General features: G+C 35.6%; 1 protein-coding gene across 1 annotated transcript in view; it reads left to right on the top strand.

Annotated features, from left to right (window-relative positions):
• Nucleotides 1-25192, top strand: part of AGMO (alkylglycerol monooxygenase) — a 269521-nt gene that overhangs the window by 231662 nt on the left and 12667 nt on the right. Inside the window, exons 9-12 of the mRNA XM_006880379.1 lie at nt 4307-4441; nt 6512-6628; nt 18076-18158; nt 24746-24851. Of these exons, the coding sequence (XP_006880441.1) occupies nt 4307-4441; nt 6512-6628; nt 18076-18158; nt 24746-24851 (441 nt within the window). The remainder of the gene's footprint in view (nt 1-4306; nt 4442-6511; nt 6629-18075; nt 18159-24745; nt 24852-25192) is intronic.

The raw sequence follows: 25192 nt of genomic DNA, 5'->3' as shown, positions 1-25192 counted from the left end.
AAACTTTTGTTTAGCAAGTTAGCATGTTATGGTTAGACCATCAGAACTATATTTATAAAGCTCAAATTTATTGCTATGGAGTCAGGATTGGCCTAAAGCTGACCCTTTGGTAGGTTTGTGAGACTATAAATTGCACAGGAGGAGATTTCCCATCTTTTTCCTTGAAGCTGTTAGTAGATTCAAATTTCCCACAGTTCTGTGGTTCATGAGTATATAAGAAACTATGGTCCAGTCAACTGGAAATTGTACTGCTAATAACCCAACGGCCATACCTCTCTTGTGGTTCAAAGTCACTATTAGGCAATCTCCTTTCATGTGATTTACAGTCTCAGGAACTCAATGGGGTCAGCTATGACATAGTTCTAACTCCAGGGAATGAGGTGAGGAATAGAATTATACTATATCATTATGATTATGGAAATTGTAAGGAATTACCCAGTCAACCCAAAGTCACATGGTTTGAATCTACCAGCTGCTCTGCAGGAGCAAGATGGGCAGTCTCCTCCCCTGCAATTTACTGTCTCTGAAATCCTCTGTAGGGGGCACTATGTGTTAGTTCCAACTGAACAGTACACAACAAATCTATCACTTAGCACATGTGGCATGCTTTTAAATCAACTGCATTCAAAGTACGTACATTTTAAAGAGTGACGGTTACTCCCATGAGCCTCAAGGAAAAGTCTTGTTTTATTGATTAAACTTTTCTAATTAGAGATATGAACTGTTTGATATTCAGAAGTCTATTTTAGGATATCTTTGAAATGCTTTCCTTAGTACATCATGTTTCATTATAAAGAAAATAGATGCTTACTTTTAAAGTATTTATATAGATATATACAACCTTATTTTCTTTTCACGTGCTATCTTATATTCATTTAGCAGACTTTAGAAAAGTAATCATTAGGCACAAATGTTGAGGGTTTAAGCAGCTAACCAGGTTAATTGGCAGCAAAGTATCGTAAATATTTCTGCTTCACTAATTTTTGAAACATTTGTCCTACTTTTTAATTTTAAAATTATAATTTGTTGAGCATACACCTCTAAAGATACACAGATTTCAAAGAACAAATTACTATTTGTAATATGATTTATTAACCTAATTAACAAATATATTAACCTAATGACATATAAATAATTGAATGTTTATAAAAACACACACGTATATATGTATATGAATAAGATCACTTCTCTATCAGTTTGCAATACAGTGGTGATTTGCATATTTTATTCTAGAAACTATGCCACCTGTATTATCCTAGTTCAGCAAGAAAAAAAATAATAGATTTCTGTGGAAAGTCCAGATTATAATAGACTATGAAACAATTTCTTAGTCTACTTCTGGATAGCAACAAAATCAGTCTGTAGACTAAAGTGTGCCTTATCCAGGCCATAGTCTTTGCAATTGCTTTCTAGGCATAACAGAGCTGGACAATGACTAGGGAGGATAGAAGGAGAATTGATCTTTGAGCTGTGGTGCTGGAGAAGAGTATTGAATATTCCATGGACTGCTAGGAGAACAAGGAAATTCATTCTGGAGAGGATGGAGTCGGGCTGCTCCTTGGCGGCAAGAATTCTGAAGTTTTGTCTCACCTACTTTGGGCATGGTACAAGAGGGGCAGTCCTTGGAGAGGGACATCGTGCTTAGGAGGATGGAGCGACAACACATGGGAAGAAGACACTCTATGAGGTGGATTGATTCAGTGACTGGGGTAATCAGGATGGGTGTGTCAGAGACAGTAAGACTGGCACAGGATAGAGCAGGGTTCAGGGCTATTGTACATGGGGTCACTATGAGTCGCAAGTGACTTGATGGTGCATAACAACAATCTGGACAAGATTGGTCAGTGAAAGCCTTAATGATGGAGTGGAACATTCTAAGATCGTTCTAGAAGATGAGCCTCTTGGGTGGAAGACACTCGAATGTGACTTAGAAAGAGCTACCTCCTCTAAGTGATGACAATGGAGTAACATTTTAAAGACTTTTATCTGATATTGTCACATGACAAAAATGAGAAGAAACAACTACAAATATTCATTAGTAATCAGAATCTTGGATGTTTAAAGTATGAATTAGGGAGCTCTGGTGACCTAGTGGCAAGAAGCTACACTGCAGTCCTGAAGGTATGAAGTTGGAGGTCACCAGCTGCTCCTTGGTAAAAGAATGGGCAATCTTCTCCAGTGCAATTAGCTGCCTCTGAAAACCCACTGGAAGGTCAGCTATGGGTTGGTTCTGACTCTACTATACACAACAACAACAGCAACAAAGCATGAATTAATGGACAATGAAAATCTTTAACGATTAAATGGAGCACATAAAGACAAATATTTTAGGTATTAGTATCCTAAATTAAACTGGTATTGGTAATTTTGAGTCATATAATAATAAACTATATAATAATTTTCTATTATTAATTAATATATAAAATTAATATTTACTTAATTATGTAATAATTTCAATATTTAATTTATTGATATAAATAAACACCATGACACTGATGTGCCAAATGTGGTAATGGTTCCCCATGGCAGAGAGTGTTTGGTGGAGCTTCCTGATTAAAACAAGCTTGGAAGAAGAAGTGGCATTCACTTCCGAAATGGCTTACCTCTGGAAACGCTATGGACAGTGCTCAGGCCTTTCATTCATAGAGTCGTCTATGACTCAATGGCACCTAACAACAACAGCAATATAAGTAATTGTGTTATAGTAATATAAAATATTCTAATGATGGTGATGATTATAATGATTATATGATCTACTGTACTGAGGATGACAAATTGAAGGAGAACACTGTGACATTTGCTGTCAGAAAAGTAATTTCAAGACCTATCCTCAAATATACTGTCCCCGGTAGTGCCATAATATCCACAGTTCTACAAAGAGTATCAGTTGATAGAACTCTTAGGTACCAAACACTATTGAAGATGTTATTGTTGTTGTTACTGTGTGCTACCGAGTCAGAACCCACCTATAACTGACCCTCAGGTGGGTTTCCGTGGCTATTAATTGCTCGAGTGGAGATTGCCCGTCCTTCTCCCTCAAAGCAGCTCCAACCAGATGGAAACTGGTAATTTTTTTTATTCTACTTCTGTAATCTAAAATTTATGAACCATACAATCATGATGCATTAAAAACTACTAGTGACTGAAATGTAAATATTAAAGAAGTAAGATAGTTAGAAAATTTTTACTTTGTCATAGAAATTGGGAATTGTATGATAGAATTTTGCAAGACCAACAGCTTATGCACTGGAAATACCTTTTTCCAACATCATAAAACATTACTTTACCACTTATCCACCGATATGATATAACTCAAAATGAGGAGAAGCAATTGGAAAAATATATTCATAATTGCAATGTGGAAAGGACAAAATACGAATTTACTATAATTGTCAGAAATGAAATGGAATGCATGCAAATTGATACATTTTAATGGCTTAGTATTAAGGATTGTGCTGGCACGCAAAGGTAGCAGGTTCAAATCCTCCTCAATACTAGGAAGATGAGCAATCTCCCATTGTGTGCTTTATTTGCCCATGAAAAGCTGTTGAAGGGTCAGCTATGAGTTGGTTCTAGTTAGATGGTATGCAACAAGTCATTAGTGTGCTGAAATGTACAAGTGTGTTTTTTAAATGAAATGAATGTGAATGGTCTGCCACTTGAAAGATGTACAATTAAAGAGGAATGCTATTGCATTCTTCATTAAAAAGGATGTTTGAAGTTTTATCATGAAGTACAAGGCTGTCAGGGATAGGATACATCTACATAATTATAAACTATCCTTACATTAGTTCGTTTTTTTCTCTTCTTATTTGTACTATATACTGAAAACAATGGAAGGTGCTCTTGTGGTCTGGTGGGTATGGAGTTACACTGCCAATCCAGAGGCAGGTTGTTTGAACTCACAAAAAGGACAATCTCCTTCCACGTGATTTATAGTCTCAAAAAGCCAACTGGATCGTCAGCTCTGAGTAGTTCCAACATGACAGCAAATGACAAAATAATGTTTTAATATGTGAGTTGCAGACTTTTTTCATTCCAATCCCAAAAGACAGAGATTAGATTTATAAATGCACTGATTAAAAAATAGAAAATGAGATATGTAATTTAAAATGAGATATGCAATTTAAATCAGACCATTTTTGTGATAGTCATCAAAACTGGGCTCTGTTTTAAAGTTGGAGAATGTAAAGAGGAGTTACATTTAATAGTACAATAAAACACAAACTTTCCTTAATTGGGCATTTTGGAGTTTACAGTCTACTTTAATATTGTTTTAAATGATTAATACTTTTATTCTTTCTAGTTCCACCATTTAATGTACATTTGGACGACATTTTGGACCACACGTGGATTCTTCAACAAGTTTTCTGTCATATTTAAAGGACCAGGATGGGGCCCAGGTAAACCAAGACTGGGGCTGAGTGAAGAAATCCCAGAAGTAAGTAGAGTTTATGGTGTTGGCGAAGGACAGTTAGGTCTTTCACAGTCAGGTCTATAGTCATTTTAGATAGATAGATAGATAGATAGATAGATAGATAGATAGATAGATAGATAGATATTCTGTGCAAATTCACAAAAGGACATTGTTTTAAATAAATACAACTATATTAGCTGTGATTTCATAAGTAAATACAACACAAGGCCCCATAAGATGGGTGCCTTTTCCTAGGAAGATAATAATTTTAATTAAAAATGTAAGGAGCAGACCAGCAGAAGTTATATTTTTTTGTGCAGGGTATACACTATTCAAGCATTCATGAGTCAGTTACAGATTCCTGCAACAGCATGGATGGAGGGGACTTTAGTTTTAGTCAATCTTAATTTTACTCATAAAAACCCAAGGTTCCTAAAATGGAAACTTACAAAGAGGATTTGGCTGTTTAGATAAAACTGTGATTTTATGTATTCTATAGCTCCTTATTGCTATGTATCAGATCCAACTTACCTTCAGGCAGATTTTCAGAGGCAATAAATAATAGGGGAGGAGATTGTTCATCATTCTCCTGTGAAGTAGCTAGTGAATTCAAACCACTTGCCCTTGGGTTGGCAACATAACACCTTATCACAAGAGCTCTCTATATTTTATAACAGAGCATTAAATATAGGATCTCTATGGTAAATAATTAAATATTAATGAAATTAAATATATGTATTAAGTAATTAATCTGCATTAAATACAAGAACATTAAATAAAGGAGCACTAGTGACATAGTCCCATGTAATGCTACTAGCCAAAAGGCACACATCTCTAAGAGTTTGAATCCGCCATTGGCTTATCTGGAGAAAGATGGACAATCACCTCCACTTTAGAACTGCAGCATCATAAACCCAATGCAATATTGCTATGTGTTAGAATCAACTTGATTGCAATGAATTTGAGATTGAGGTTTGCATTAAATTAAAAAAAAATAATCACAGTATTACCTAAAATAAGTAACATCTGGATTTAAAATTCTGGAAGCAAAAATAAAGTCTATGCCAATTTGGGATTCTTCTTATAGGGATAAAAATGATTTTATTTTCATGAATTCAAAATACATTTGGTTATCAAATGCCATATTAGTAACACTCTAGAAACAATATGGAAAACAAATTACTATGTACTGCGAAGTGAGTAGGAGTATAAAATTTAGGTGAGCATTTTCTGCTTATTGTAATTCCAAAAACCTTATTTAAATGTGTGCCATTTCTTAGTTTCTTCTTCTTTTCAACAGAATAAAACAAAGGTGATTATTTGTAAAGTCTTATAGATACCTAAATCTTCATCATAAAAATAGAAGTACAGCATTTCTGGAATATTCCATAGATTTGAAAAGTTACTTCAAAGGAAGGATTTCCCTTTGAAGCATATTATCTACACCATTTCATATGGTTTTGCTCACTTTTATCATTTGATTTACTTTCCTAACCATAATTTTAATAGCACTTTAAGGAGCTCCAACCTATTAACTTCAGCCATCTTTATCATCAGTACATATATCATCGGTAGATATTGCTGATATTGATTATCAATTCTCACGTTGCTTTGTAAACCTAAACCAACCAGTTGTTGTCAACGCAATTCTCATTTTATTGGGTCAGCCCATCTTGATACAAATAAATCAGTAGAATTATGATACAAAACCAAAATAATCTCCTCTGTGGGTTGAAACCCACCAACAATTTCCCAAGAGGAAGATGGACAATTTCTCCTGTGCAATTTACAGCCTCGAAAAGTCTGGGAGAGGGTTAATTGAGAGTTTTTTCTGACTCTATGATGATGACTTTGTGTTGGTTTTTGGTTTTTGTTTTGATGTGAAATCCGAATTGCAATGTTCCTGAAAAGAAGAAGAAATCTCCTTCTTTTAGCTATTTTTCTGTTTTAAAATGGAATCTACTGGTAATTTTAAAAAATAGATGCATAAAACAAGTTATTTAATGCTTTGTTACAGGTCTCTTCCTCAATTGATAGAAATTCCAGTAAGAATAGGTTAAGGACCAATATAAAAGGAATTTTTTTCCCACCTAGGTCACTGGAAAAGAAATTGCCTTCTCATCTCCAGCATCTCAATTGCTGAAGATATATACTGTTGTTCAGTTTGCTCTGATGCTTGCATTTTATGAAGAAACTTTTGCTAATAAAGCTGTAAGTAATGTCCATTTTAAGTAGCACATGGGGATACTATATCCTACCTCATTTGCTTTGTTTGAAAATTAAAACATGTTCTTCATAAGGTTGTTTTTTCCTAGTTACCCTTTGAATGTACTTCTATCTTACATGTAAACAGTTAACTCTTTTAGACTATTAAACATATCAAGTATATCTAAAGTTCTTCTATTATAATGCCCATCAAATAGATTACTATGTATTGATCTAAGTGATAAAGAGGAGATTATTTATCACAAATAAATTCTACAACAGTTGCAATAAAAGTATCCTAGAATGTGCTTAGGAAAATGTATTTTATATCAACTACAATATGTTGTTGTTGTGTGTCATCGAGTTGCTTGTGACTCTTGGTGAACCTATGTACAATAGCCCTGAAACCTGCTATAGCCTATACAAACCTTATTGTTTCTGAAACACCTACTATCATTACCCCAGTCACTGAATCTATCTATCTCACAGATGATCTTCTTCTCTTACATTGTCCCTCCACCTTTCCAAGCATAATGTTCCTTTCCAAGGAGTGGTCTCTCCTTGTAACATGCCCAAACTATGTCAGACAGAGGTTCAGAATCCTTGTCTCCAAGGAGCAGCCTGGTTTCAACCTCTCCCGGACAAACCTGTTTGCTCTCCTTGAAGTTCATGGAATATTCAGTACTCTTCTCTGGCACCACGTCTCAAAGGCTAGAGGCTTCTTCATACTAATGTGGCTGCAAGGGCTAGTGAACTTGAGAATGTCAAATCAAAGACAGGCTGCTAGCTTTGGAGACTGACATATCCAAGTTTAACACACAATATGCGAGGCCACTGATACAAATTCAAAGAACGAGTAGTCAGATAATGACAAGAACTTGACAGGAAAACCCCCTGTACACATACACAAGAGATTTTCCAAGAAGGTTCACAAATAATATATGCAAGCCAGACTCTTAAGCAAAATTTCTTTCAAGTGATAGGCTGCTCATAGCAGATGGTATCATAGAGGGGATTGCATTGAATTAGATCTTTTTATAAAAATTATTATTAAATGTTATTAGTTTTAATGAACATTTACAGAGATTTGGGGTTTTCATTCATTCATTGTTGCACTGCTTTCTCTACCCTCCTCCCCAGTTCATTCTTCTTCCCCCCCCCCAATGTCTGTTAATTGTCCAATTGCCACAGTGCTTGTCAAAGCCGGTTCTAATTAATCTCTTTTCTCAGTGTGTCCTTTGCCATTCCCTATCACTCCTCCCTGAGAGAGACTTCACCCTGATTCATAAGGAAAAGGGAATGGCGTATTCTCTCAGCTAATTCCTGCTGAAAAGGGACGCTGTAGGTTTCAGGGTGAAGATCTTCTCTCACTACTCTAAAGGGCCCCTTTGGCAGTAGGAAACACATAGACTATTATGGAGATTGATTTTGGAATTTAGATGCACTGTTATTAATTGTGCTTAGCCGTACATGTTCATATCTTTGAAGATGTATCATGAAGGTGTTGCAACCTAGAAGACACAAATTTAACAAGTTAAAAGTACATGAGTCAAAAATTAACAAGCAATAATATTCCAAGTAGAGGTTCTAATAGTGGCACAAATCAAGTTACAAAGGGAAGGTGGTTCTTACAACAAAAGGCCTATAGACAAGCGCTTTGTCTATTATAGTGTAGAGGTTAGGAACCACAAGATGTAGAGGCTCAGCTATGTCGTTTATGGTTCTTAAGTCCTGGAGCAAATTCCATCTACCACTGGGTTGTTTTACAACTTGGAAATTCGCATGCAAGGTAGAGGTGAAGTAAGGAACTGCTTATGAGGTTTTCTGCCCATTCCAACAACTAAGAGATAGTGAGAAGAGTTGGGACCTCAGAAAGCTTTTAGAACTGATTAGTAGGCACTGTGTCTAGGAGAAAATGAATATATTTACCAGTAATGTTAATGCTCACCCACAGCTCTTCTGGGAGGATCTAAATCGTTGAAGCATCCTCCTTTGTTTCCAGTTGGGAGCTGGGGCCTGTCAGTCCTGTCTGCCAGGACCTGATGTGAGCCACCTTGGCCAAGTGTCCTTCAGAGCCACACTTAAAGCAAGTGAGTGGGAGCTTCCTCTCTATTCCCTTGCCTATCTGTGGCTCTCGTCTGTGACACTGTCTACTGAAGTGGCTTATGAAGGTATATCTTAGCTGAAAAACCAGAGACTCATCCGTAGTCAAGTTGACACACAATCTTCAAGAATGCTCAAGGTTATGCAGTCACTCTGTATTAATAATAGCTATGTTTAAATGGAATTTCTATTTCCAGCAACATAGTGGTATAGATATGGATATTTTCAAATTTAGACTCTAATTTATTTTCTAATTAGAAGAGACTGTGACACTAGGGTCATCATAGCCAATGTCAGATGGATCTTGGCTGAGAGTAGAGAATACCAGAAGGTGGTCTGTGTTTCATAGACTATGCAAAGCTATGTGAATGTGTGTATCTCAACAAGCTGTGGTTAATTTTGAGAAGAATGGGAATCCCAGAACACTTGACTGTACAAGAAGCAGTCGTCAGAACATAGAAAGAAAACACTGTATGATTCAAAGGGAAAAAGGGAATACTTCAGGAATGTGTCCCATCTCTAAACCTTTTCAATTTATATGCAGAACAGATCCTTTTGAAGATTGGGCTATATAAGGTAGAAGTGTGACATCATAATTGGATGAAGATTCGTTAACCTACATTATGCAGATGACACAGCCTTGTTGCTGAAAATGAGGAGGGCTGGAAGCATTTGCTGTGTAAAGGCAAGCTCTACAGTCTTAAATATGGATTGAAGCTCAACATCAAGAAGACAAAGATTCTTAACACTGGGGCAGTTGGTAAGCCTCATGATTGATGGAAGGAAGATTGAGATTGTTAACAATTTCAGCTTGTTTGTGTCCACAATCAACACTCTTGGTACTAGCAATCAGCAAATTAAAAACAACAACAACAACAAAAACAAACAAACAAACAAACAAAACAAAACAGAACAAAAAACCAACAGCACACAAACCAAAAACAAACCCCAACAAATTGCAGTGGGAAAATCTCCTGTCATGGACCTCTCTAGAGAGCTAAAGAGCAATGATGTCAGTCCAGAGACTAAGATGTGCCTGATCCATGCCTTGGTCTTTGTAATAATTTGCTATGTGTTAGAGAGCTGGACAATGACTAAGGATAATAGATAGAAGATAATAGAAGAACAATGAATACCTTTGAGTGTTGCTGGAGAAGAATGTTGAACATTTCACGGACTGTAAAGAGAACAAAGAAGCTGCTTCTTAGAAGTTAGCTATGTCTCATGTGGCCAGGGGGCACCAGTCCTTGGAGACTAGGGTAGAGGGGCAACACAAGGGGAAGACCTTAGATAAGAAGAGTTCACACAGTAACTGAGATAATGAGATGAGGTGTGTCAGAGACAGTCAGATTGGGTCAGGATAGGGTTCAGAGCTATTGTGCATAGGGTGGCTATGAGTCACAAATGACAAAATGGCACATACAACAACAACAGCAACATATTCCAATTAGTACAGAATGCCTAAATTTTTAGATAAATCTACAAACCATTTCTTTAAATGTGTAAAAGAACCTGCAAAATTCTAAGGGAAATTTTAATGGTTAAAGATACTAAGAAAAATACTAATTCCATAAGGTAATTAACTGTTGGTCTTGGCGGTAAAGAGATCAAAACAAAGACAAAACTGGGAATAAATAAATAGGAAGTTAGATAATAGAATCTCAAATGAAACAAACTGTAACGAAATTTAAACATCTGTGAAAGAAGGATAAATGAAATAAAAATTAAAGCATGAAACAGAAAATAGCCCATCCTGTATAACAAAAAAGTCTTTAACAAAAACGTTTTTAACAAAAAAGTCTTCCTTGAAAATTTTAACTTCAAAATAATCTTCACATAGAACTGTCCAGAATTTGCACTAACCATTGACCTCATAGACTCATACTAAAAGTACTGTTTAAAGTGGTATTTAATTATGTTTCAGATAATTTTTAACATTATCCTTTTATAAATCTTATTTACATTAAGTCTCAGAATATTCACAAAATGTTCTTATTATTACAAACTCACAATTTAATAAAATTATTAAAATTTTAAGGGAACATTTCTTTATAAGTAAGGAGTAATAGAAATGACAATTTTGTGAAAAATAAGACCATGAGAGAAAAGACATATTGGGGAAAAATTAAATTTTATTTCCCTTCCAACCCTGGGAGTTGGAGACATTGGTGTGTGGCGAGCTGCACTGTGGAGAAGTTGTGGCTTCTCTGAGCCTTGTCTGCTCAGGCACTTTGCCCTCCCAACCACTTCAAGAGCGGGGATGTGGGTAAATGACTATGGACATTGGAAAGTAGCTATTATTGAGACTTACATTGTTGAAAAGTTGTCCCTTCTCTGAGCCTTTGTTTGCTTAGGGGTAAATGACTCCCCTTTCAAACAGACACAGGAGAGGGGACAGGTACATAGCCATTAACAATAACTGAGACTTAGTGGCCATATAATCTAGACTTTGTCACTTTTCTGGGAAACTCAATTAAAGCAACATTTTAAGTCTGAAACCTATCAATGTTGTTGTTATGTGCCATTGATTTGCTTGCAACTCATAGCGACCCTATGTACAAGAGCTCTAAACGCTGTTCTATCCTGTGCCAACCTCACCGTCTAAAATACCCTCATTCCCACCACTACAGTCACAGAATAGATCTGTTTCATCGAGGGTCTTCCTCTCCTGCGGTGACCCTCCACTCTCCCAAACATGATGTCCCTCTAGAAGGACCAGTCCCTCCTTGCAACATGCCCAAAGTATGTCAGATGAAGCTTCAGAATCCTTGACTTCAGGGAGCATTCTGACTTCACCCTCTCAAGGACAAACCTGTTTGTTCTCCTAGCAGTCCATGGTATTCTCAATACTCTTCTCCAGCACCATAGCTCAAAGGCTTCAATTATCTTTCTATCATCCCTATTCACTGTCCAACTCTCTGATGCATAGCACATAATTGCGAAGACTATATCCCGGATCAGGTGCACCTGAGTCTCCAGCCTGATGTCATTGTTCTTCAGTACTCTTGAGAGGTCCCTTACAGCTGACTTTCCCAATGCAATTCATCTTCTGATTTCCTGGCTGCTGCTACCAAGAGTGTTGACTGTGGAACCAAGCAAACTAAAACTGTTAACTATCTCAATCTCTTCACCATCCATACTGATGCTGCCAATTGGCCCACTGGTGAGAATCTTTGTTTTCCTGATGTTTAGTCTCAATCCATATTGGAGGCTGCAGTCCTTGACCTTCTGCAGGAAGCTCTTCAGGTCCTCCTCAGTTTCAGCAAGCAGGGCTGTGTCATCTGCATAACGCAGGTTGTTGATGACTCTTCCACCAATCCTGATGCCACATTCTTCCTCATAAAGCCCAGCATTTTGGATGATCTGTTCTGCATAGAGATTGAAAAGGTTTGGAGACAAAATAATCATAAATATAGAGAACTGTCAACAATCTATGCATGCACAGCCGATACTGAGCCACACATTCCACAAAGAAAGTCACATAATGTCAAAAAAGCAGCAGGCAGCTTCAAATATTAAATCTTCATCATCATCATCATCATCATCATCATCATCATCATCATTAAACCTTATTCTTTTGAAAATCAGATCAGAATGCAAACTCGGTAAATTCCCCAGAGACAAAAAGGTAGAAGAAATATAATGAAGTATAATTATATTAACAGCTACTACAGACATTACCGATGATGGAAGAAAGAATTGAAACCATAGGTAAAGTGAATACACTGGAGATGGGAAGGCAGAGGAAATACATTGACATGGGTTTAAATTAACAGCTGTAGAAGAAGTTATAAATGATGGAAGAAGGAATCAAAGCCATAAATAAAGAGGTACAAGAGTTTAAAAAATAATAAGAAGAGTATAACCAATGCAGCACTAGACATAGTAGAAATGCATGAAGATGCAATACCAGATATCAATACTGAAATGGCAGAATTTTCCAATGTGCTGGAGAGACAAAAATCAGAATAGAAGAGATGGAACAATCAGTGAGCTAGAAGACAATAGGAAATCATTAGAAGGGAAAAAAAAGAGCAGATGGAATGAAAAAAATGACCGAAATATCATGTGGACTAACACAAAATATGTTGTTCTAAACATACATGTAACCAGATTTCTAGAACAGGAGGAGGGGAGGGAAAGCACTTAGAAAATTGTGGAAGAAGTGTTAGAAATTCTATACCCAGGTATAAAAAAAAAAACCAAACCCGAAACAAAACAACCTTAATTAATTGACCTGCTTATTGCTCTTTTATATATGTGCTACAACTGATGGCAAATTTTACACTGTAACAACTTTAATATTTTTCTTATTTTGTCTTTTCTCTCTAAAATGACAAAATTTGAAATTGAATATTAAGAAAATCAACCTTTCACAATAGCAGCATGAAGCACATCTCTCTATATAGTGACATCAAGACTATATACACAATACACAGTGGGCTTGAAATGATCAAGATTGTGCGGTTGGTGCAGGATAGGGTGGGTTTCAGTCTGCCGTTTATAAGGTCATTATGAGTCATATTTGACCGGACAGCATCAACAAGAGATGCTAGATTCTAAACTGGTTAGATTTATTACTTGTTCATTGTTAAAATCTTCTGATAACCTCTCTACATATTATTTAATTAACACATCTTTGGTTATCCTACTGTTTACTAACATTATCTTAATTTGCTTACCCAATATATAACTGGAAAGTTCACAACAGTACTCGAGTTTAGATATTTAAATGAGGCTGAGAGAAAATTTAAGTCTACTAAATAGAATTAATATAAATTATTAAAAAAAATGACCAGTGTTGAGTACTTTTTGAAGTATTGAATGGTGTTTTTAGTTATACTAAATAAAATTTCTAAACAAATCATGCTAATAAAAAAGAAATGAGCACTCAAATAATTAAGTTCACTGAGAGGTTTGACTGTCTAGGCATCTGTGAGAACTTCCTGCATAAAAATGTAGCCCAGACTCAGAAAATATTAAAAAGATGTGACTTACAGTTTGATTTTTCTGAGCATTCTTCTACTGACTTTATATATATATAATTTATGAAAAAGTCATGCAGCTATGTTGACAAAGAGAAATATCAAGTGTTCAAACTTTTTTCATTTTGAAACTGGAGTTGGAGACAGCTCCATTCTGGACACAAATTAAGTTTGAAAGGTACATTTTGCTTGTTTCCCACACATGTTTTTCTTTGCTAAAAACATGCTGTGTGGCAAGGAAGAAAGGTTGCTTATTTGCAGATTCTGTAGTGCCTTTCTAGGCTCAGGGATGTATGAAAGCATACAAAGATGTTAAAATCCAACAGAAATATTTTTTTCCAGATTCACTGTAGCCAATAATCACATAGAAAAGTTGTGACTGACTGGTAACTGGGGGCCCTGCTGTGGTCCCACAACCTTTTATGTTTATGCATGGACCAGACTAGATAAATACTTACTTGTTTTATGTGTGAAAAATTCTGGATAAACAACTATAGGAGGAAAAAAACCCAACACAATAATATGATGGCTACCATAAAGATGTAAAAAGCACATTCCTTTTCTTCCTGAAACTTTCAATGCAATCATTTAAATATATAGTGTTTACCTTAGTGATATGACCCATGGACTTTTATGTTGATTTTGGTTTAGTAATGCTTGGAAAATCAATTCCTCAGCTTCCAGGGTCCATTTCATGGGGTGATATCATGAATACATGTTTGAAATGAAAATACGGACTGTACTAGCATGTTTCCAAAGTCAAATGCAATGCTATCCTTTTAAATAACAGACACAAAACAGTTCAAACATTTTAATAAGTTCTTATATAATTGAGTCCTTAATAGAAAGAAAGAGAAGTAGAATCTGTTTTAAAACCGATGATTTTTGTGATATAGTTCAAGTGAATGAGGCATCTGAGAATATCCAATATAAATTTTCAAACAGATTTTGACAGTTTTAAAGTCCTTCAAATGCTGACAGTGTAAAACACTATAGTCATTACAGTTTTATAACTGATGTTTTCATGTTAATATTTTTAAAGGCCTTTTTAAAACAACCAATGTATTTAGTTCTACTTCTGCTCCAATAGCATGAAGTGCCATTTGCTCACATGAGTCTAACTTAGCTCCTGTGACAATAATACTTCAAGTCAATATTCACTGTGGACTGCTTTATTCAAATGTAGCCTTTGGGGACTTCATTTCTGAAAGATTCTGAGTGGTAACTGATACAACGTGAGAGAAAGACAAGTGAGCTGAAGTGAGCATCAGCTGTAACTTAAAACCATGAAATGGAATTCTGAGTTATCTTGAAAACTCTAATTTTATCCACTACTTGCCTGGTGGCAAGAAGCTGTGGTGCAATACCAAATAAACTCGGTACTCAGTTCAAAACCACCAGCATTTCTGAGGGAGAAGAATGCGCAATCTTCACAGTGTGGTTAACTGGTTCTGAAAACCTGCCAGTTAACTATGGGTTGGTTCCAACTCTACAGTACACAACAACAATAAAAACAATAAAATATTGAAATAGAGAACTCTGGTAGCTTGGTGGTAAGAAGCTGCACTGCAATCCCAAATGTATGGGATTTGAATTTCAGCCACCAGTTGCTCTGCGGAAGAAGAATAGCTATCTCCTCTCATGTGACTTACTGCCTCTGAAAACTGCCATGTCAGATGGGTTGTTTCTGACTCAACAGCACACAACAACAATACATATTGAAATAAGGAAGGTCTGGTGGATTGTTGTTGTTGTTGCTGCTGCTTGCCATTGAGCTGCTTACTACTCATAGCGACCATATGAACAAAGATCTGTACCCTGCCCTCTGCTGCACCATCATCAGCTTCTCTGACACACTTGATCCCATTGCTGCAGTGGCTGTGACAACCCATCTCATCTATCTTTCCAAGCATGATGTCCCTCTCCAAGAAATAGCCACTCCTAATAACTTACCTAAGGTATGTGAGATGAAGTTTTATTATCCTTGTCTCTAAGGACCACTCTGGCGACACTTCTCTGAGACACACCTGTTTGTTTTTTTGGCAGTCTATAGGATATTCACTGCTTTTCTCCAGCACCAGAATTCAAAGGCATTGGTTTCTCTTTGGTCATTCTTATTCATATTCATTGTCTTTTCTATACATTGACTCAGATGCACAGTAAGTGCTTTGAAAGAGAAAGACTATAGCTTGAATCAGGCACATTTTAGTCTATAAACTAACATCATTGCTCTTTAAGGCTTTGGAGAGGTCCCTGATTTTCCCAAAGTTAATCTCCTGACTGCTTGTACTAAGGGTTTTGATTGTGGATTCAAGTAAGATGAAATAATTGACAATGTCAGTCTTTTCTCTACCTGTTGTGAACTTGCCTCCTGGCACAGTGGTGAAGACTTTCTTTCTTCTTCTTCTTGAGATGTAATCCGTATTAAAGATTAGATATACTTAACCTTCTGCAGCAATTTCTTCAAGTTCTCCTCACTTTCGGCAGTAATATTGTGTCATCTACATAATGTAGGTTGTTGTTGGGTCTTCCTTCACTTCTGATGCCACATTCCTCTTCATAAAGTCCAGTTGCTCTAATAATTTGCTCAACATAGAGGTTGAATAAATATGGAGAGAGGATAAATTCTTGACACATACTTTCTTGATTGTAAACTATTCAATATTCCCTTGCTCTGTTCGGACAGCAACTTCTTGGTCTAGGTATGTTGTTGTTGTTAAGTGCTGTCAAGTCATAGGCAACACATAGTGACCCTATGAATGAGATGTCATGTAATTGTAATTAAGTGTAGTGAGATTCCCATTCTTCCCAATTTTAGCTGTAGCTGTTAGGTTCCACACAGTCAAATGCCTTTGCATAATAATAATAACAATAATAATAATAATAATAATAATAATAATAGTAAAATAGTAATAATAGTAATAATAATAATAAACAAAAAAAACCACAAAAAATGAACAAAAATAAACAACAAACAAAATAACCCCAAAGGAATTCTATTATTCTCTGTTATCTGGCATCAGCATTGTTATCCCTAGTGGCACAACCTCTTCTAAATTCAGCTTGAAATTCTGTCAATTCTGTCTATGTTCTGTTTCAGCTGTTTTGGGATGATCTTTAGTACTAGTTTGTTTGCATATGGTATTAATCATATTGTTTGATAATTTCCACATTGTGTTGTATCACTCTTCTGGAGAATGGGAACAAGTATTGATCTTGTCCGGTCAATTAGCTAGGTAACTATCTGCCAAATTTCTTAGCACAGACTGGTAAGCACATCCAGGTCTGCATCTGTTAATTGAAACATGTCAATTGGTAACACCTTGTGCTACCAACACAAAGATTTGTGGTTCAAATCCACCAACTACTCTGTGTAAGAAAGACAGCAATCCCCTACCTCTGAATGATTTACAGTGTTGGAAAATCTGGTGGAGGGTCAGCTATGGGTTGGTTCAAATTTGACAGTGTACAACAACAACAATAATAATATATTGAAATATGGTGAGCCCTCATTCCTTAGGCCTAGTCTATAGGGAATTGCAGTACTAACCCCAAAACTAAACCTTTTAAAAGTTCAAATCTACCAGTATATCTGTATTTGAATCATTTGTCCATCTTTCTCCCTCAAAACTGATGGTGGATTTGAACTACTGAATACTTCTGTTATCAGCACAACTTGCTACAGACATCCAGCACTCCATTTAAAGATATAAATTTTATTAAATATATATATATATATATGTATAAAATATTTTTATATGCCTATATCCTTCTAGGAATCTATGGTGGCCTACTGAAAAGGTATTGTGCTACCATCTTAAAGGCACTCTGTTCAAATCCACCAGCTGCTATGTAAGAGAAAGATGGACCATCTTCTCTAGTGCAATTAACTGCATCTAAAACCCTCTGCAGGGTTAGATATGGTTTAGTTCTGCCTCAAAGGGTCATAACAACAACATATCTATTTATACTCACAAAAACATTCTTCTTTGATTTTTTTTTTACTGTCATCAGTATTAAAGAAATGTTTAGGTCTAAAACAATAAAGAATTGATAAAATTAAAAACTGATTTTAGAATGTGATATTTACTTACAAAAGTTTTTCTAACCCCTCTGCATGGAGACACACATGATTCAAAGAACTGTAAAATTTAAAACTTTAAAATATTGTTGAAAGGAAACTTAATATGAATTATCATTATGGAATAGTCTAATTCATTTGCCAAGAATAAAAAATGTAATTAGATGATTTAAGAAACTAAATATACTCTGGTATATTCAGTGTTATATACTGCAGTGTAAATATAATTGGGGCTATTTTCCTCATTCCTAATGGGTTCTCTGGTCTCTGTGCTTGTTTAACAGACAGCTTCCCAGATCACTCTCCTTCTGAGGATTTGCTTCATTATCCTGACATTGACCTCCATTGGATTTCTTTTGGATCAAAGGCAAGACAAGAAATACTTTTGGGGTTTTTTTTTACTTATTTTTTTTCATATGAAGGTTAATTATCAATTCAGTTAAGTAACTTTATAATGTATATTATTAAATAAATTATATTTTAAGATCAACAAATGTTTGTTATTAAAATAGTAAAATGCAGTTTTAATATATTTTAAATGAAACTGGGACAGCTTATATGCGATTTTAATCCAAGGATGTAGAACCTAAACTTTTAAATGAAGTTCTATTTTTAAAAATGGCATCATGATCCATTTGTTTCCTCACATTTCATGAAAATATTTTATCTCCCCAGGTAATCCTTTGAGCTCTTCTGTCAGCTATTATGTTTCATGATTTCTTCTATTCATTTTAGCCACTATATAATCAGAAGCATTAATTAGTTTATAATATATGGCAAAATGTATATATTTAAAGTTTCTTCTTTCACCTCAAAAGCATGTATGTTATTTAATAAACTTTATTTCAAAATCTATCCTTGGCAGAAAGGACATTAATTTCAATAATCTTGCCTTGCCTTTATGACAGTAAGTATATAGAAAAAGATTGACTCACAGTGGTTAAACTCTTGGTGGTAACCAAAAATCAGTCAGTTCAAACCTACCAGTTACATTAGAAAATATAGCAGTTTACCTCAGTAAAGATTTACAGACTTGTAAATCACAGGGACAAGTTTTTGTCTTGTAGCATCAGATATTGCTATTAGTAAGAATCTACTTGACAGCAGTAGGTTTGCTTGTTGTTGTTGTTATGTGCCATCGAGTCGTTTGTGACTCATAGAGGCCCTATGCACAACAGCCCTAAACCCTGCTCTATCCTGCGCCAACCGCACTGCCTCTGACACACCCATCCCTATTACCCCAGTCACCAAATCAATCCATCTCATAGAGGGTCTTCCCCTCCTGCGCTGTCCCTCCACCCTTCCAAGCATGACATCCCTCTCCAAGGACTCGTCCCTCCTGGCTACATGTTCAAAGTATGTCAGACGAAGCCCCAGAATCCTTGCCTCCAAGGAGTAGCTTGGTTTAATCCTCTCCAAGATGAATCTGTTTGTTATTGAATGTCTATGGTACATTCAGTACTCTTCTCCAGCACCATAGCTCAAAGGCATTAACTCTCCTTCTGTCCTATTGTCTTGGATTTTGTAAACATTTTTACTAATTATATCTTATTTTTAATTTTACTATGACACTATAAAGCATGGAGGCACTAAAGCACTTTGACTGTCTCTTGTACCTTTATATAAAGAATTTAGGATTTTATTTGGCTCAGACCACATTGATGAAGAAGAATGGTTGGGAAGCCATATTTGGATCTGTAAATTTATTAGTGGTCCCTTGACCTTGCTCTTTCCATGCTTATAGAATGGTCATACAAGCCAGAAATATACAGCTACAGATGTACGAAGTGTTTGACAACAACCAAACTCAGACTGAAATACTTGTCTTACGTCTTTTTACTTTGATGCTGCTGCTTGGGGTCAATGTTTATCATCATTTCTCAGTGTTGTTGAATCTGTTAAACCTAGTGTGTGCCTCCATGTTGGCCTCTCATTCGTTATATATCTTAAATATATATAGTAGACTTTTCTTTCTTTCGCATTTCAGTTCTCTATCCGATGTCATTTCAGATAAATACTTGATTAAATTTGTCATTCCCAAATTTCTAACTCAGAACTATCTAAGTTAGAGTACATTAAAATTAATGTATATAAAGGAAATATTCTTTATTTAATTCGTTAATTAATATTATTTGGAAGCAGGAGTGGCATTCACTTCCTAAACAACATGCCTTTGAAAATTCTATGAACTTTGATAAACAATGACAGTTATAGAAAGGCTTCAGGCCTTTTGTTCATAGGGTCTCACTGAGTCATGCTCGCCTCAATGGCAAACAACAACAAAAATGGGCTTATTATGTTCCATGGATCTTAACTCTCACAGAAATCCTCTAAGATTATCATTAGAAATCTTGTTTTACAGATTAAGGTACCTGAAGTTTAAAAAGTGAAATAACCTGAAATTCATATATTAACAGGCTAGTGGCTTCTTGCTGTGTTTGCAGGCAAACAGGAAGCCATTTTTAGCTGACCTTCGCATTCAAGCCTTCCACAAGCCTTTGGAACCGGAGTGCAGCTTCTTACAACTAGGCCATTAAGTAAAAAAGAATTGCACTGACAAGCTGCTCAATTCCCTACAGTAAAAACAGAATATGTAATGAACTATAGATGATTTTTGTTGTTGTTATGTGCTCTTGAGTCACCTGTGACTCATAGTGACCCTATGTATCCAACCCTAACCCCTGCTCTGTCCTGTGCCAATCTTATTGACTCTGACATACCTACCCCCATTACCTCAGTCACTGGATCAATCCATCTTATTGAGAGTCTTCCTCTCTTGTGCTGTCCCTCCACCTTCCTAAGCATGACATCCCCCTCCAAGAACTGATCCTGCCTTGCAACATATCCAAAGTATGTCAGACAAACTTTCAGAATCCCTGCCATGAAGAAGCAGCCTGGTCTCATTCTATCTAGGATAAACCTGTTTGTTCTCCTAGCAGTACATGATATATTCAATACTCTTCTCCAGCACCATTCTCCTTCTATCATCCCCAGTCATTGTCAGCTTTCTGGTGCATATCAAGTAATTGATAAGAATATGGCCTGTATCAGTCTCCAGACTGATATTGTTGCTCATCAGTACTTTGAAGAGAGGTCTCTGGTAGCAGACTTTCCCAATGCAATTAATCTTTTAATTTCCTGAGTGCTGGTACCAAGAGGGTTGATTGTAGAGACAAGCAAGCTGAAGTTGTTTACAATCTCAATCTCTTCACCATCTATCATGGTGCTTCCAATAGGCCAAGTGGTGAAAAGATTTGTTTTCTTGATCTTGAGCTTCAATCCATATTGAAGGCTGCAGTCCTTGATCTTTTACAGCAAGCACTTCAGGTCCTCCTCAGTTTCATCAAGCAGAGTTGTGTCATTTGTATAACACAGATTGTTGATAAGTCTACCTTCAATCCTGATGCCATAGTATTTGTCTTCATAGAGTCTAGCCTCCCAGATAATCTGTTCTGCATATTGATTGAAAAGATACGGAAATAAGACACATCCCTGATGTACACCCTTCCAAATTTGAACCTTGCAGTGTTTTCTTGCTCTATTCTGATGAAAGTAGAGGGGGGGGGAAATCAAGATATTAAGGAATTAAACAGATGATTTCAAAAGGCAGTGAGGGAATACAAAGAAAAGTATTACAATGAAATGTGCAAAGATGTGGTATCTTAAAATCAAAGAAGCCTAACTTGCTCAGTGTTTCTTAAGCTGAAGGAGCTGAAGAACAAATTCAAGCCTTGAGTTGCAGTAATTAAGGATATTTTGGGCAAAATATTAAATGATCTATGAAGCATTAAAAAAAGATGGAAAGAGTATACAAAGTCATTGTACAAAAAGGAATTAGTAGACACAGAAGAATTCATGAAGAAGAGCCTGTGATAATGAAGGGAGAAGTTCAAGCTGCTCTGAAAGAATTGGCAAAAAACAAGTCCCCAGGAATGTATAGCATACCAATTGACATGTTTCAACAAACAGATGCTGCGCTGGATGTACCTAACAAGTTGTTCCAAGAATTCTGGAGGACAATCGCTTGGCCAACTGACTGGAAGAGATAGATATTTGTTCCCAATCCAAAGAAAGAAGACCCGGCAGAGTACGGAAATTATCGAACAATATTATTGATATCATATGCAAGCAAGATTCTGCTGAAGATTATCCAAAAATGACTGGAACAGCACGTTAGCAGAGACCTGGCAAATAGGCAGGTTGAGTTTAGAAAAGGCTGTACTACTAGGGATATTATAACTAATGTTAGATGGATCTTCACTGAAAACAAGGAATACCAGAGGAGTGTCTATTTTTTTTCATTGACTGTGCAAACACATTTGACTGTGTAGGTCAAGACAAACTGTGGTTGACTCTGAGAAGAATGGGAATCCCAGAACACTTGGTTGTACTTGAACTATAGATATAGAAACAAAAATATAAATGAAGAAGTGTATGAATTGAGTTCTAAATAAATAGTTATTTGACATATTTATAAATGGGATGCTTAATAATGTAAAAATTATGACTATCACTAATTTGAATATTTAGTACAATTTGAACAAAAACTGTAAACTATTTCTTTCTGAAATTTACTAAACTCTAAAACATAGATGGGGAGCTTCTGGCAAGAAGCTGCACTGCAATCCTCAAGGCACAGAATTAGAAATCACGAACTATTCTGCTGGAGAAAGACGGAGAGTCTCCTTCTTGTGATTAACTGCCTCGGAAAACCCGCCAGAGGATCAGCGGTGGGTTGATTCTGACTCCATGGTACACAATGACTAAAAAATATAGATAGCTTGCAAAAATTTAATTTAACAAGTGAGAACTTTCCTGATTTCCTATCAAAACATAGTAAAAAACTACAATAACTAGACATATTTTGTTAACACAAGGATCAGAATAGAAAAACTAGAAATAAACATATGTTTAATTTCTGACCAAGTGACCCTTTATACCTGTAAGGCAAATAACTGGTCTTAATCTGGCCTTGAAAAAAAAAGTATTTTTCTTCATAAAAATTTTAAAAATAAAATATACTTGACAAGTATTTAGTAGCATACCAGCAGAATAATTCTGTGAAGGCAGGGAGAGATTGTGGACTGAAATAAAAGGTAAAAACCAAGGAAGCAATATAGATGCAATCTAGTAGATAGCATATTACTATAACGCAGTAACCTTGGAATAGTAAATGATATTAAATAAAATTGAAATCTCAGTCCTAAATAAGATAAATGGGGGAAAATAGAAAAAAATGAGTTATATTACAGTAATATTACAAAAATGAATTAATTTTTCAAAAACTTCAACATTTAAACATAAAACCTTAGAGTAGGAAAAACTATGTGCAAAATTTTCAGTTTCTCTGACTTATATTTCCCACATTACCTCTCCTATCTTATATCTTAAGTGACTAAAATTAAAAAGATTGATCTAAGTGTTGATTAACTTGAAAATAGAGTATATATAATATTTAGAAATAAAAGGTTTACAGTGTGATACATATTTAAAACTTAATCTGTATATACTCTAATTCAGAGTTAATTCCTACATGTATGCCCCTCAATATACAGCAGAAAATACATAGTAGAATGTTCAGGGAGCATTATTCACAATAAACAAATGCAAATAATCCAAATACCATTCACCATATGAAAGGACACAATAATATTGGTTTATTCTCATAATAGGACTCCATTTGGCAGTGAAACTATAGAAGTATCACGCCAATAATGTTGTCTGAAAAATAATTCACAAAGCAGTAAATACACACACACACACAATTGTTGGTGTGCCATTGAGATGGAACCAATCCTAGCTGACCCTCCAGTGGGTTCTCAGAGGCAGGTAGTTGCACAGGTGAAGATTGTCCATCCTTCTCCCATGGAGCAACTGGTTAATTGGAGCCTCCTTTTCGAAGATTGCAGAGCAGATTCTTCCCGCTGGGTGACCAAAGTTCCATACATAAATAATGAGTTTGTTTGTTAAAAAATAACAAAAACAAAACCAAACAAAACCCATGAAGAAAACAAAAACCAAGCAAACAAATAAAACACCACAATTCAAAATGATAGACTAATTTTGAAAGAAATCATCCTAAAGGAATGCATAAGAAAGAACGGAAGTAACAGCTATAAAAGTTAAGCTAGTGCTTCTCTCCAGAATGCAAGGAAGTTAGAAGACTATCAGGAGATAGGAGAGATCTTGGTGGTTCTTATACTGGGCAATAGCTGAATAGTTGTTTATTTTTGAGGAATTGTTGTGCTGCATAATTCTACTACATGTAGTTTCCCTATGTATGTTTCATTTCACAGTAAAAAGAGTTCAAATTTCAGCCATCAAAATTCAAACTCATTGCCATTGAGTCAGAATTAACACATAGCTTACAGTCCAGCAGGTTTTCAGAATCTGTAAAATGGGAGAACCTTGCCTTTTCCCATTGGAGCAGTCAGTAGATTTGAACTTCCTGCCATCTAAATTGACAGCGCAACTCTTTACTCAATAGGCCATTAGAACATCATTGTTAATATTGTTGTTGATTGCAATTGAGTTGAATACAACTTATAGTGATTCTTTAAACAAAAGAACCTGAAGCCCTTCTATAACTATCATTGTTTCTCAAAGTTCAGAGTTTCCAGAGGCATGCGGTTTAGGAAGTAGATGCCACTCTTGCTTCCAAAAAGAAACTGTATTTTAAAATTGTTGTTGTTAGGGGCTATGGAATCAGTTCCTATTACTATTAACACTGTGTATCACAGAAGGAAATACTGCCCTGTCCTGTCACAGCTCTATTTGAACCCACTGTTGCAGTCTTTCTCTGATCCACATGCCTTATTCTCCTTAAAACAGTGCAGCTTCTCGAATTATTTTCTCACCATACAAAGCATGCTAGTAATATTAGATTATTAACTATTTGCACAAACTGAGGCTTCTGTTTAAGGCTAATGTATGTTTATGACATTTTCTTTCTAGACCTCAGGGAGCTATGCTGGAAACTTTCCGCTGCTTATTTTTCCTCACAATGTGTGAATTTGGTCACATGAAGCCTTTTATCCCTTCCTTATCATTGGCTTTTGAGGTAAGAAATATGGTTTTGAGAACTATAGCATGACTTGTATATTTATTGCATATTTAATTAATTTATACAACAATGTTTCCTACTGATAATTTTGTGAGTTTATTTTTACATTTTCACTTACTCATACTTCCTAATAGAATTATGTTATGTTCCTTAATTGTGCTATGCCTGAGTGTATTGGTCTCTAAATTTGGATTGATACCACTAGTTTTAATGAGTTTTATACAACTTATGTAACATAAAACTTAAAAATAAATTAAATTGCTTAGGAAAATCTTAAAAGATGGTAGAAATTTTTTTGGTCTTTTTTCGATAATTATATTTTATTAATTTTCATGAAC

The sequence above is a fragment of the Elephantulus edwardii genome, unplaced genomic scaffold (assembly GCF_000299155.1).
Source record: "Elephantulus edwardii isolate Elephantulus edwardi_28Jun2011 unplaced genomic scaffold, EleEdw1.0 scaffold00007, whole genome shotgun sequence".
NCBI lineage: Eukaryota > Metazoa > Chordata > Mammalia > Macroscelidea > Macroscelididae > Elephantulus > Elephantulus edwardii.
The sequence above is the reverse complement of the archived record's forward strand: the minus strand, read 5'-3'. Positions and strand labels throughout refer to the sequence as shown.